The 12,505-nt window shown below is 37.2% G+C and overlaps 2 protein-coding genes across 4 annotated transcripts in view; one reads left to right on the forward strand and one right to left on the reverse strand.

Moving 5' to 3' along the window:
* The window catches only part of LOC131740776 (acyl-coenzyme A synthetase ACSM5, mitochondrial-like), a 131,555-nt gene that overhangs the window by 55,218 nt on the left and 63,832 nt on the right, over positions 1 to 12,505 (forward strand).
* The window catches only part of LOC131740805 (acyl-coenzyme A synthetase ACSM1, mitochondrial), a 61,156-nt gene that overhangs the window by 30,020 nt on the left and 18,631 nt on the right, over positions 1 to 12,505 (reverse strand). For all 3 annotated transcript variants that reach the window (XM_067013286.1, XM_067013285.1, XM_059037081.2), the window contains 2 exons: positions 3,806 to 4,016; positions 1,113 to 1,320 (listed from right to left, as the gene is read on the reverse strand). In XM_067013286.1, the coding sequence (XP_066869387.1) occupies positions 1,113 to 1,320; positions 3,806 to 4,016 (419 nt within the window). The remainder of the gene's footprint in view (positions 1 to 1,112; positions 1,321 to 3,805; positions 4,017 to 12,505) is intronic.

The raw sequence follows: 12,505 nt of genomic DNA on the forward strand, positions 1-12,505 counted from the left end.
ATACTAATGCTTATAGTCACTCTGCTAACCCTGTATTTTACACAGACTAGCTTTACAGGAACTTAACCTCATAAACTTGGTGTTGAAGGGTGCGAAAGAGAAAGCTAGGCAGAATGAGAGTGTAAGGAATATATATATATGTACATCTGCCCTAGCGTGAGCTAGAAGTGGAAGGTAGAATCCGCAGCTCCCTCCATCTGCCTTGGTTCTCGGGGAGCTTCTCCTTGGCTGAGAGTCTCTTTCTTGGGCCTATTACAATTGTAAATGCAAGCTTCCTATAGTACTCAGTCAGAGAGGCTGCAAGTAATCCCAGTGCTGGAATGAGCACTGGCTCTTGTGGAGAAATGATACCATACTGAGTCTGGGCAATTTAGGTGAGTTTTAATGAGTATTCTTTGTTTAAGCTATTTTAATCTAATTCTCTGACTTCAGAATCTAGCATAAGATGTGATTTCACTGTAATATTTGCCCTTGGGGGTTGAAGTAAAGAGCTTTAAAAACTGTGGAATTACTTCAAGAAAACAAATCCAGCATGGTTTGTGTGTGATATGAAAAATGCCTGAAGGCTTGCGGAATCAGAGTTTTGGAGGTGGAGGGGTCTTTCTTACCTTCAGCACTTCCCTAACTTTTCCTTCAAGGTGTCCCTATAGACACCCACCCCCTAATAGGACATGGAAAGTGTTTGATCCCAAAGCTGCCGGTCACTTTTTCCTCAGTCTCAAGTTTCACCGTAAAAATTCATCTTACCCTTTCGTTCAACTCCTTTCATTGCTAATTATTTACATTAAAATAATATTCAGATTCCGCACCTACAAGGAAAATGCAACACAAGAACCCTCTGACTTTACACATCTCCTTTGCACAGGGGTGATTATATTTTAGCGAGGGAGCCATAGAAGTTCAATTTCCTCATTTTATTCGTAAAACAATTGCAGGCAAGAGAGGAGAGGGAACTAGCCCAAGGTTACACAGCTAATCAGTGTCACAGCTGTGAAGAGAAGCTCAGACCTGGTGAGCTTCCTCCCACTGGCCGCTTCTCTACCAGCACTTGGCAGTGAGTGGCTTTCTCCTGCCACTCCTCAGAAAGCACACTCATCAGACCAGAAACTCACTTAATCAGTGATCGGAAGTCCAGCCACCCTTTACGGCTGTGGTCAGACACCAGGAGCTTGGTTTTCAGAGCAGGACACTCAGAAGCGATAGAATCCACCTCTGGGGCAAGGGTATCTGTGGTCACGATGCCCTTGGCTTTAGACACTTGTAGTCGGTACAGAATGTCCTTGGCCTTCATCTGGGTGGTCCCTGGCATGAAGACGATCCCTAGGGATGAGAAAGACACTGCTTGTTCTGGTACCTCTCACAGCCTCACAACCTTGGCTGTCAGACCTGGTTTATCTGCATAGAAATCCCCTAACTTCTTGGTATGCAAAGGATGGTCCACAGCATCAACACCACCTAGGACACAAACTCTCACACCCCACCCCAAACTTACTGAATCAGAATCTGCATTTTAACAAGATCTCCAAGGGATTTCTATACACATTAAAATTTGAAAAGCCTGCCCTAATCATTTCTACTCTAAATGGATCTAGTCACTAGACAGGTGAGTCCTTCTTTATACAAATTTACACAGGATCTGGGAAAGATACAAGTAGGACAGTGTCCCTGACACTGCCTCCCTGCCCCCATTTTCCTTCACTCACTTCCTTCTCTGTCATCGTGAATCTCTTGTCATCTCCTGTCATCATCCTTGTGTCATCTTGAATTTCCTCTCTTTCCTTCGTTCGTCATACCCAAAGTTAGCTACAATGTCCTTTGAACTTTCCTACTTTCCCTTTCATCTTCCATCACCAACAATTAGCTCAAGACTTTGTGTGCCCCTCCTGCATGCTAACTTCCCCACCACATGCCCTGTTCTGAGTCTTCCTACTACCCACCTTCCATATGATTAGCCTGCTTAGTTCCACAGAGCACTGACTTTCTCCCTCCACATTTCCTCTCTTCACTAACACCTGGACCCTCTCTCCAGGAAAACACCCCACTCCCCATCCTGACTTGGAGGGCACTGCACACACTCCATCTTTCCCTCGCACAACTCTATTCTCTATTTCAAGATGACCATTCTTCGTATCGGCTACTCCTGACTCTTAGCATTTCCATGTGCTATGACCATTCTTGGAATTTCCATCCTTTGCTTCTACTCCTCTTTAATTCTTCTTATCCCAGAGGTCTCAACTCATGTCTTGGGTTTCTCATGGACTGTCTCTTCACTAGACAGATGGCATGGCTTCTCTATACTCCCTCAGCCACTGCTGTTATTTCTTGACCTTGATGGATTAATCAACTATTTGTGAGAAAACATGAGACACAGGATATGTGACCAAGAGCACGACATGTTGTATGAGCATGCATTATACGACAACTGAAGTGATTCCAAAAGGATCCATGAGTCCCATACTGACTATATACATTAATGCATAGATAAGCAATTAAAAGGGAAAGGAAAATCTCTATAGAAGAAGCCAACTAATAAATGTCGATGGAATGATATAAATAGAAATTCCTAATAAAAGACCACCATTAAAATATTCAATTCAGTCAAGAATCATCAGTGGATTCTCAAACCATAAGGTGAAAGACAGTTGGGGAACAGGATATTCACACAGTCCCATAATTATTACATGACAGATTGTTTACTAAGTACAAAAGGAAAAGGTACGTTTACAAAGGTGGATACTACCTTTCTAAAGTGATAAAACAATATCAGTGATATTAGGGCAAACCAACTTTATATATCCCCAACGTGACGCACCAAGGAAGACACAACATTGCCCTTCCAGTACCTGGGCTAAAAATGTCTAACCTGAAGATAATCATGAAGAAGGAGTCAGAAATACAAATTTTGATGGACCTTCTGCAAAACAACTGGCTTAGACGCTTCAAAATTGTCATCGTCATGTAGACAGTGTAGAACGTAGAGAAACATTCTAGATTAAAGGAGACGGGGGAGATATAACAACTAAATGCAATGCACTGGAATTTTTTTTTTTTTTTGTGGTACGCACGCCTCTCACTGTTGTGGCCTCTCCCGTTGCGGAGCACAGGCTCCGGACACGCAGGCTCAGCGGCCATGGCTCACGGGCCCAGCCACTCCGCGGCATGTGGGATCTTCCCGGACCGGGGCACGAACCCGTGTCCCCTGCATCGGCAGGCAGATTCTCAACCACTGCGTTACCAGGGAAGCCCTGGAATTTTGATTTAAACCAAATAAATGCTATAAAGGACATTATTGGGACAATCGAGGAATTTTGACAATGGATGTATATCAGGTAACTAGATTGCATCAGTGTTAAACTTCTTGTGTGATAACTCTACTGTGGTTATGTGAAGGAAACGTCTTGGATCTTAGCAGATGCATGCACCAGTGTTTATCTGGTGTTTGTGGGTGTAACAGTGTCTGCAACTGATTCTTAAGTGACTCACTGGGAGAGAGGGCTCGAATATGGCAAAACGTTAACAATTGATGAAGCTTATGATGAAGCAGGAATGTCTGAGACTGTGTAAGAGAAAGTGTGTGTGTGTGTGTTGTGTGTGCACGCTTGTGTGTGAGAGAGAATTACGACATCGTGTTTGAGATGGTGTGAGTATAAGGGAGAGAGTGGATGAGAAGGAGTAAAATAATATTTGAGTGAGTCTGAGGAAAAGAAACACTGTGAAGAAGAAAAATTGGGGGGAAGAGAAAGCACCTAATATTTCAGGACAAGCTGGCTCTAGGTGAGCCCAAAGGTCTGCTTGGGTCACTGACCTGTTCGGATGCAGCCCATGATCACCAGCCACCACTCAGGCACTCGAGGCAGAATCAAGGCTAGATGGTCTCCCTCCTGGAGGCCACAGGTCTGTGTGAAGACGTTGGCTGCACGACGGGTTAAGTCTGTCATCTCTCTGAAACTCCATTTCACTTCATCCCCTTGATTATTCACCCACCACAGGGCTGGGTTTGGACCCCTCTTGCCTTCCTGGTTAGGATCATATGCTACATGTTATTTCCTGCTTCAAAGGAAAGGGGCACTAATTTGGCCAATCCACTACCACAGTCACATTCCACTGAGAGTGTAGTTCAAGGTCTGAGATCCCATTTTAAAGCATTTATAGCACAAAGAGAAGTTGAAGGGAGGTGTGATCCAGCCAACTTCTTCTGGTCTACTGTAACCCCCTCCTCTTAAGTCACATAAAACCATGAAGAGCTTTCATGTTACTTATTGAAGACTTACAATTTTATTCCCCATGTGTCTGTCTTAGTTTCACATGGACAGTTGGTTACTCTCTATGCCTCAGTTTTCTCACCTATGAAAAGGGTATAATAACACTACCTAGAAGGTAGTAAAGTTCAAATGAATTATTTTAAAAGGTCAAGTGTATATAACAGTGCCTGGCATATAGTAGGTGCTCAATAAAATTACTGTTGTTGTTATTATTATTACAACAAAAAAAAGAGGAAAATTTAATTCCTGAATATTTGGGGAAATTATTTTTTAAATTAAAGTACCTCTAGAGGTACAAGAAGTCACTCTTGGAAGCTCCAGGGCCTTTTTCCCCTCACAAAAATATCAAGTAAACAACAATAGACTAAGTTGGCTTTGTAGGAATTTAGAAAAGAGTCACAAATCCACAGCAACCAACAAATGCCCAAACAATAAAAAGTCATAACCAAAATGGTAAGAAATTTTGTGGTGATTTTGCTTATTCTTGCACCACCCGCTTTCTGATGTGGCACAGTGTAGTCAGAGGAAGCCACCCAATTCCCAGCTCCTTCCCTAGGGTAGATGAAAAGGATTGAAAATTGTGTGCCACGTTCTGGCTTGACTGGAGGTGGCCTTAGGCACTGGTTTCTGTCTTGACTGACTTGGAGCTCAGATGGGTATGATGGCATATTGGAGGTATCTGAAAACAGTGGCACATGTCACAGTGTGTGCAAACTGTAGACCTGTGGTTACCTAGGGATTAGAGACTACAGACAAAGAAAGAATAGAACATTTAAGTCCCCCAGAAGAAGCAGAATTTTAAGAAAGTTAAAATGTTAAACAGCAGACAAAACTAGAAAAAAAAAAAACCAAAAAACACATGCACAGGACCAGGAAAGACACATGCCAGAGAAGACCTTAAGTTTTTGTACTGAGCAGATTATTGAAGGTCTTTCCCTGCATGGAGCCAGTCTGCAAAGATTGAGAGAGGAGGCTATTTTTTTTAAATATCCAATTTTTAACAACAGATCACAAGGTCTACAAAGAAAAAGAGAAGCAGCCTATTCAAAGTAACAACATGAATCTCCAGAAACTGACCCTAAAGAGACATAGGCTGCAGTTACTAGACAAAGATTTCTAAATGACAGTCTTAAATACACTGAAAGAGCTAAAGGAAAACACAAAGAACTAAAACAAATCAGGAAAATAATATATGCACAAAATGAGAATATCAACAAACAGATACAAATTATAAAAAGAACCAAACAGAAATTCTGGAGCTGAGAAATACAATAACTGAACTGAAAACTTCACAAAGGGACTCAACAGCAGACTTGAGTAGGCACAACAAAGAATCAGTAAACTTGAAGACAAGTCATCTAAATTTATTGAGTCAGAAGTGCAAAAAGAAAAAAACAAGAAAAAAAATGAACAGAGCCTAAGAAACTTATGGGGCACAATGAAAGAGACCAATATACACATTATGGGAATATCAGAAGGAGAAGAAAGAGAGAAAATGGAGCATAGAACTTATCTGAAGTAATAATGGCTAAAAACTTCTCAAATTTCAGGATAGGCATGGAGAGACAAATACAAGAGGCTCAATGAACTCCAAGTAGGAAAACCCAGACACCCACAGAGAGACATTACAATCAAACTACAGAAGACAAAGACAAGAGAACATCTTAAAAGCAGCAAGAGAAAACTGACTCATCAGGTGAAATTCTTAATAAGATTACCAGTGGATTGAAGACCAGAAGGCAGTGAGATTATATATTTAAAGTGATAAGGAAGAAAACACTGTCAACCAAAAATTCTATATCTAGCAAAATTGTCCATCAAAAATGAGGGAGAATATATATGGCTGAGTTGCTTCACTGTGCACATGAAACTATCACAACATTGTTAATCAGCTATACTCCAATAAAAATTAAAATGTTTTTTAAAAATGAGGGAGAAATTAGGACTTTCTCAGATAAAATAAAATAACAGAGGGAGTTCATTATCCTTAGACTTTACCTACAAGAAATGCTAAAAGGAGTTCAAGTTGAAATGAAAGGACATTAGAGAGTAACTTAAATATAAAAGTATAAAGTTCTTTAATAAAGATAGATACAAAGACAAATATAAAAACAGTATTGTTATAATTTTGGTTCATAACTTCACTTTTTATTCTTTCACTGTATGGAAACCATAAAAGCATAAAAAATAATTATAAATCTATGTTAATGGGTAGACAATATGTAAAGATATAGTTTGTGAAATCAATAACATAATATAGGAAGGTGCAAGGGAACTGGAAAACAGGGTTTTGTATGTGAATGAAGTTAAGTTGTTATTAGTTTAAAATGAAGTGTTATAATTTGGAATGTTATATGTAATCCCCATGGTAATCACAAAGAAATTATCTACAGAATATTCCCAAAGGAAACGAAAAGAAAATCAAAACATATCACTACAAAAAAATCAACTAAATACAGAGGAAGGCAGTACGGGATGAACTGAGGGACACAAAAGCTGTGACATCAAGGAATCATTTAACAATATGGCAACAGTAAGTCATCCTTATCAGTAATTACTTTAAGTGTAAGTGAATGAAATTCCCCAATCAAAAGAACTAGATTGGCAAAATGGATAAAAAAACCAGAATTCAACTATATGCTGTTAACAGAATTGTTACTTCCATGTTATTGAATATGATAAAACCAATCAAAAAAACTTTCAGAATATTTTTGCAATAAAAATTTTATAATATAATATCAATTTAGAAAAGCAAAAACACATTTACATTAAATCCAAACATATAATAGTATCCATTCATTCATTCAATATATATTTGCTAACTTCTCATCATTTGTTAGGCACTGTTCTTAGACCAAAAAGATACAATGGTGAACAAGACATATATATACATATGTATGTAAACAGTTTTAAATGTTTATGGACAATTTTCATTTTCTTGTTTAAATGAAGTCTTTTATTTTCCCCAAGTAAAACGATTTTTAAAGTTTTTTTAATTCCCCAAACAAAGCATGTTCAGAGTAAAACTTCAGGCAACGCACAATCTTACTAACAGAAAAATTTCTTATGAACAGAAAAATTTCTTCAAATTTCTCATCACATTGTAACTCCCTGAAGGTCAACACTGATAACTGTTTGGTGTATAATCTTCCAGAAATTATTTTCCACATATGTGCAAACATGATCCTACCATCTTTGCCTCATATGATTGGAACAAAAGAGTGTGTCTCACCTGAGATAAGGCTTATATACATATATACACACACACACAGAGATATATGTATATACATATATTCATATCTAGGGAAAAATCAGTGCTATGAAAAAAATATTCTCCAACAGATTAAGGAACGTTAGCAAGTATAAATGACTAGTTGTACACTGTCTATATAAGGGGAACAGATTATATAATATTTCTGTATGAGTTTACAAAATGATAGAAAGTTTGGGGTATCAAGGGAAAAACAATTGTTGTTTTAATTCAGAGAAAAGTTTAGACTCTTAACTCTTGCAACTTGAAATGATATTGCTTAAGGATTTATGGCTTGGGGGGGCTTAGAATTAATCTGATAATATGATATTAAGATTAGCATGTTTTCAAGAAGATAAAACACAACCTTTAAACTGGATATGAGATTTAAACTTTTATGCAGTGAAGTTGGAAGCCAATGGAAATTGAGAAATAGATCTTAAAAATAAAACACTAACTCAGCAATAAAAAGGAAAGAAGTAATACACAAAACAATATGAATGAATCTCAAAAATATGCTGAGTAAAAGAAACCAGACACAAAAGAGTGCATCTTATATCATTCCATTTCTATGAAACCCTAGGAAAGAGAAATACAATGGTTAGTGACAGCAAATTAGTGTCTACCTGGGGCTCAGGGTGGGGATGAGGGGGTTATTGACTAGGAAAGGACAAAAGGAAATTTTTGAGGTGGTAGAAATGTTCTAAAACTTATTAAACTTTCACATAAAATGTCTAAATTGTATTCTAGGTAAATTATAGATCAAAACAGTTGATTTAAATAAACAAAAACCTACATAGCTACTCTAACTAAAATATACTTTAAAGAAGGAAAATGGGAAAGTAGATCAATTAATCATGTGATTGATGAATGAGATGATTCTTTCTGAATGTTAAAACACGTAAGAATTTATTGCCTATAGAAAGGGCTTGCTTGATTTTTAATTAAAATGAAATACAAGTAGAATTTCTATAATTTCTGTAAATTAATGATAGAATATGATAGATTTTATAGAATTTAAATCCTAATTGACATAGATGAAACACTTTCCCCAACAATGATATAACTCACATTCTCTTCCATTGCATTTGTAATGTTTACTAACCTCCAGAAATTTCAAAAGTCAGAGTATACTTTTTGACCACAGTGGAATTAAGCTAGAAATCATTAACAAGAAGACAATGAGAAACCCACCTCAACTATCAGGAAACTAACCGATACATTTCTATGTAATCTATGGGCCAGAGAAGAATCAAAAGGCAAATAAAAAATATTTTGAACTTAATGATAATAAAATATGACATATCAAAATTTGTATAATGTAGCTAAGAGGAGTGCTTAGTGGGAAATTTATACTTTTAATGCAGATATTGAAAAAGAAGGAAGTCTTAAAAGTAAGGACATAAACTTCCATCTCAAGAAGCTGAAAAAATAGCAAATTAAGTCAAAGGAATGTACAAGGAAAGAAATAATAAAGATAACAGTAGGCATCAATGGAATGGAGAACAAATACACAAGAGAGAATATCAGTAAAACCCAAACTGGTTTTGAAAAGATTTATAAAATTGGTTAACTCTTAGGAAGACTTATCAAGAAAAAAAAGAGAATAAACATATTAAAAATATCAAGAATAAAAAAGTGTACATTGTCATAAATCTTACAGACATTAAAATAGCAATAATGAAAGTATTTATAACTTTATGTCAAAAAATAACTTTATGACATTTTGAATGAAATAAACAAATTGCTAAAAAAAAGTTAACTTTCCAAAGTTGATGAATAGAAATCTTAAAACCTCCTGTCTATTAAAAAAAAAGTTAAATCCATTACCAAAAGCTTTTCTGCAATGAAAACCCCAGATTTTATGTCTAAATATTTCGAAACGCATGCTAGTGTGTTAAGAGTTTGAGCTGAAAAACTGCTGGGTTTTGTTTTTTTAGGAAAACAGTGATAATTATATTCCAATTATATCTCAATAAAACAACAACAAAAAATTAGTGATAACTTTTAAATTCTTTATCAAAGCACTTAGAAGAGTACTTGGTACATAGTAAATGTTTGTTAAATATGTATTAAATGAATAAATAAAACAACAATAACTCTGGAATATAAAGAAGGAATAACAAGGAATTTCAGGGTTAAATTAAATCTAAAGATGACCCCAATCACTGGTAGGCCGACACCAGCTCCAGGGGCCCCAGTCCCCATGGCCAGCTATCCCAGGATCCAGCTTCACCCATCAGTGGGCCAAGATCAGCCCTAGAACATCCCAGGCCACATTGCCAGCCACATCAGGAACCATCCCTGGCTACAGGCTGGCAACCACTACATGAGACAGGAAATGTCAGCCAACCAGTCTGGGGGCCAGCCTTGATTACCAGTGCACCCAGGGTAGTTAGCCATGCCACAACAGAAGGGCCCACATAGCCCATAGAGGGGGGAGCCATAGAGCATTCAACACTAGAGCAGATAATTCTGGTTACCAGAGGGGAGCGTGCTGCTGGGTCCATAGGACATCTCCTACATTAGGCCACTTCTCCAAGATAAGGAACCACTTATGTAGGAATGTTAAAAAGCAAAAGTAGGGGCTTCCCTAGTGGCACAGTGGTTGAGAGTCCGCCTGCCAATGCAGGGGACACGGGTTTGTGCCCTGGTCTGGGAAGATACCACATGCCGCGGAGCGGCTGGGCCCATGAGCCATGGCCGCTGAGCCTGCGCATCCAGAGCCTGTGCTCTGCAACAGGAGGCCACAACAGTGAGAGGCCCGCATACCGCAAAAAAAAAAAAAGAAAAAAAGAAAAAGTAATAAAATCATTTATACCCACAGTAAGTAGTTAATGGATATGCAAAAGAAAAATATGTAAAATATGTCATCAAAAACAACAAACATGGGGAGGAACAGTAAAAATGTAGGGTGGTTAGAATGCATTTGACCTTAGGAGATCATCAAATTTAAAAAAATTAAAAAAAAAAAAATATATATATATATGTCATGATAACTACAAACCAAAAACCTATAATAGGTACACACACAGAAAAGTGAAAGAAATTCAAGCATAATACTAAACACGGTCATCAAATCACAAGGGAAGAGAGGAAAAAAAGAAGAAAGGAACAAAAAGGGAACTATAAAAACAATCAGAAAACAACAAAATGGCAATAACTACATACTTAGCAATAATTACTTTAAATATAAATGGATTAGTATTCCAATCAAAAGACATAGAGTAGCTAAATGGATAAAAAAAAAAAAAAAGACCCATTATATCCTGCCTACAAGAGGCTCACTTCAGATCTAAAGTCACACACAGACTGAAAAAGTCGGGGGATGGCAAAAACTATTCCATATAAATGGAAGTGAAAAGAAAAAGCTGGTGCAACAATACACATATCAGACAAAACAGACTTTAAAACAAAGAGCAGGGCTTCCCTGGTGGCACAGTGGTTAAGAATCTGCCTGCCAATGCAGTGGACACAGGTTTGAGCCCTGGTGCTAGAAGATCCCACATGCCGCGGAGCAACTAAGCCCGGGCACCACAACTACTGAGTCCGTGCTCTATAGCCCGTGAGCGGCAACTACTGAGCCTACGCACCACAACTACTGAATCCCACGTGCCTAGAGCCCCTGCTCCACAACAAGAGAAGACACCACAATGAGAAGCCCGCGCACCGCAATGAAGAGTAGCTCCCACTCGCCACAACTAGAGAAAGCCCGTGTGCAGCAACGAAGACACAACACAGCCTAAAATAAATTTTTAAAAATAAAGATTAAAAAAAAAGAGTAACAGGAGACAAAGAAGGACATTTCATAATGATAAAGGAATCAATCCAACAAGAAGATATAACAATTGTAAATATATATGCAGCCAACATAAGAGCACCTAATACATAAAGCAAATACAGTTGACCCTTGAACAACACAGGTTTGAACTGTATGGGTTCTGTTGCATTTCTATACACTAACAATTAACTATCAGAAAGAAAAATTAAGAAAACAATCCCATTTACAATTGTGTCAAAAAGAATAAAACACCTAGGAATAATTCTAACCAACTTGTATTCCGAAAACTGACACACTGATGAAAGAAACTGATGACAACAAAAACATCAATTGGAAGAATTAACATTGTTAAAATGACCAGACTCCGAGGGAAATCTATAGATTTAATGCAATTCCTATCAAAACATCAATGACATTTTTCACAGAACTTGAAAAAGTAATTCTAAAATTCACATGGTTAAGACCCCAAGTAGCCAAAACTATCTTGAGAAAAAGCAAATACCATATAATTTCACTTACATATGGAATCTAAAATATACAAGTAAATGAACAAAAAATAACAAAACATAAAGAGACTCATAGATACAGAAAACAAACTGGTAGTTGCCGGGGGGGGGCCGGGGGGGGATGAAATACTTGAAGGGGATTAAGAGGCACAAAGTTTTAACTATAAAAATAAATGAGTCACAGGGATGTAATGTATAGCATAGAAAATACAGTCAATAACATAAAAAGCAATAGCTTTTATGCTGACAGGTAGTAACTAGCTTTATCATGGTGATCATTTTGTAATGTATAAAAATATTAAATCACCTATGTTGTACACCTGAAACTAATATAATATTGTAAGTCAACATACTTCAATAAAAAATCTAAAGATAAGATCAGACTTATCTCTTTAGATAAAACTTATGATTTATTTTTCTAAACTTGGCAGTAATTAAATTTTCTGTATGTAGATTATGCCCAAACTATTTATTTTAAATATGGTTACATGTCAGATTGATTGTAATTTAACTTACAAAGAAAGTGGTTTAAATATAATTTAAAATGGTAAGTGCCATGTTATCCTTCTGTAAATTGCCATTGATAAGAAATGAGTATAATCCTTACAGCCTCATCAAATGATCACTGTGTAGTATGATATGTCAAACTAGGAAACCCAGTCATGAAGTATCAGTTTCACATGGATTAACTAATTGATTGATACAC

This window comes from Kogia breviceps, chromosome 14 (genome assembly GCF_026419965.1).
Source record: "Kogia breviceps isolate mKogBre1 chromosome 14, mKogBre1 haplotype 1, whole genome shotgun sequence".
In the NCBI taxonomy this organism is placed as follows: domain Eukaryota; kingdom Metazoa; phylum Chordata; class Mammalia; order Artiodactyla; family Physeteridae; genus Kogia; species Kogia breviceps.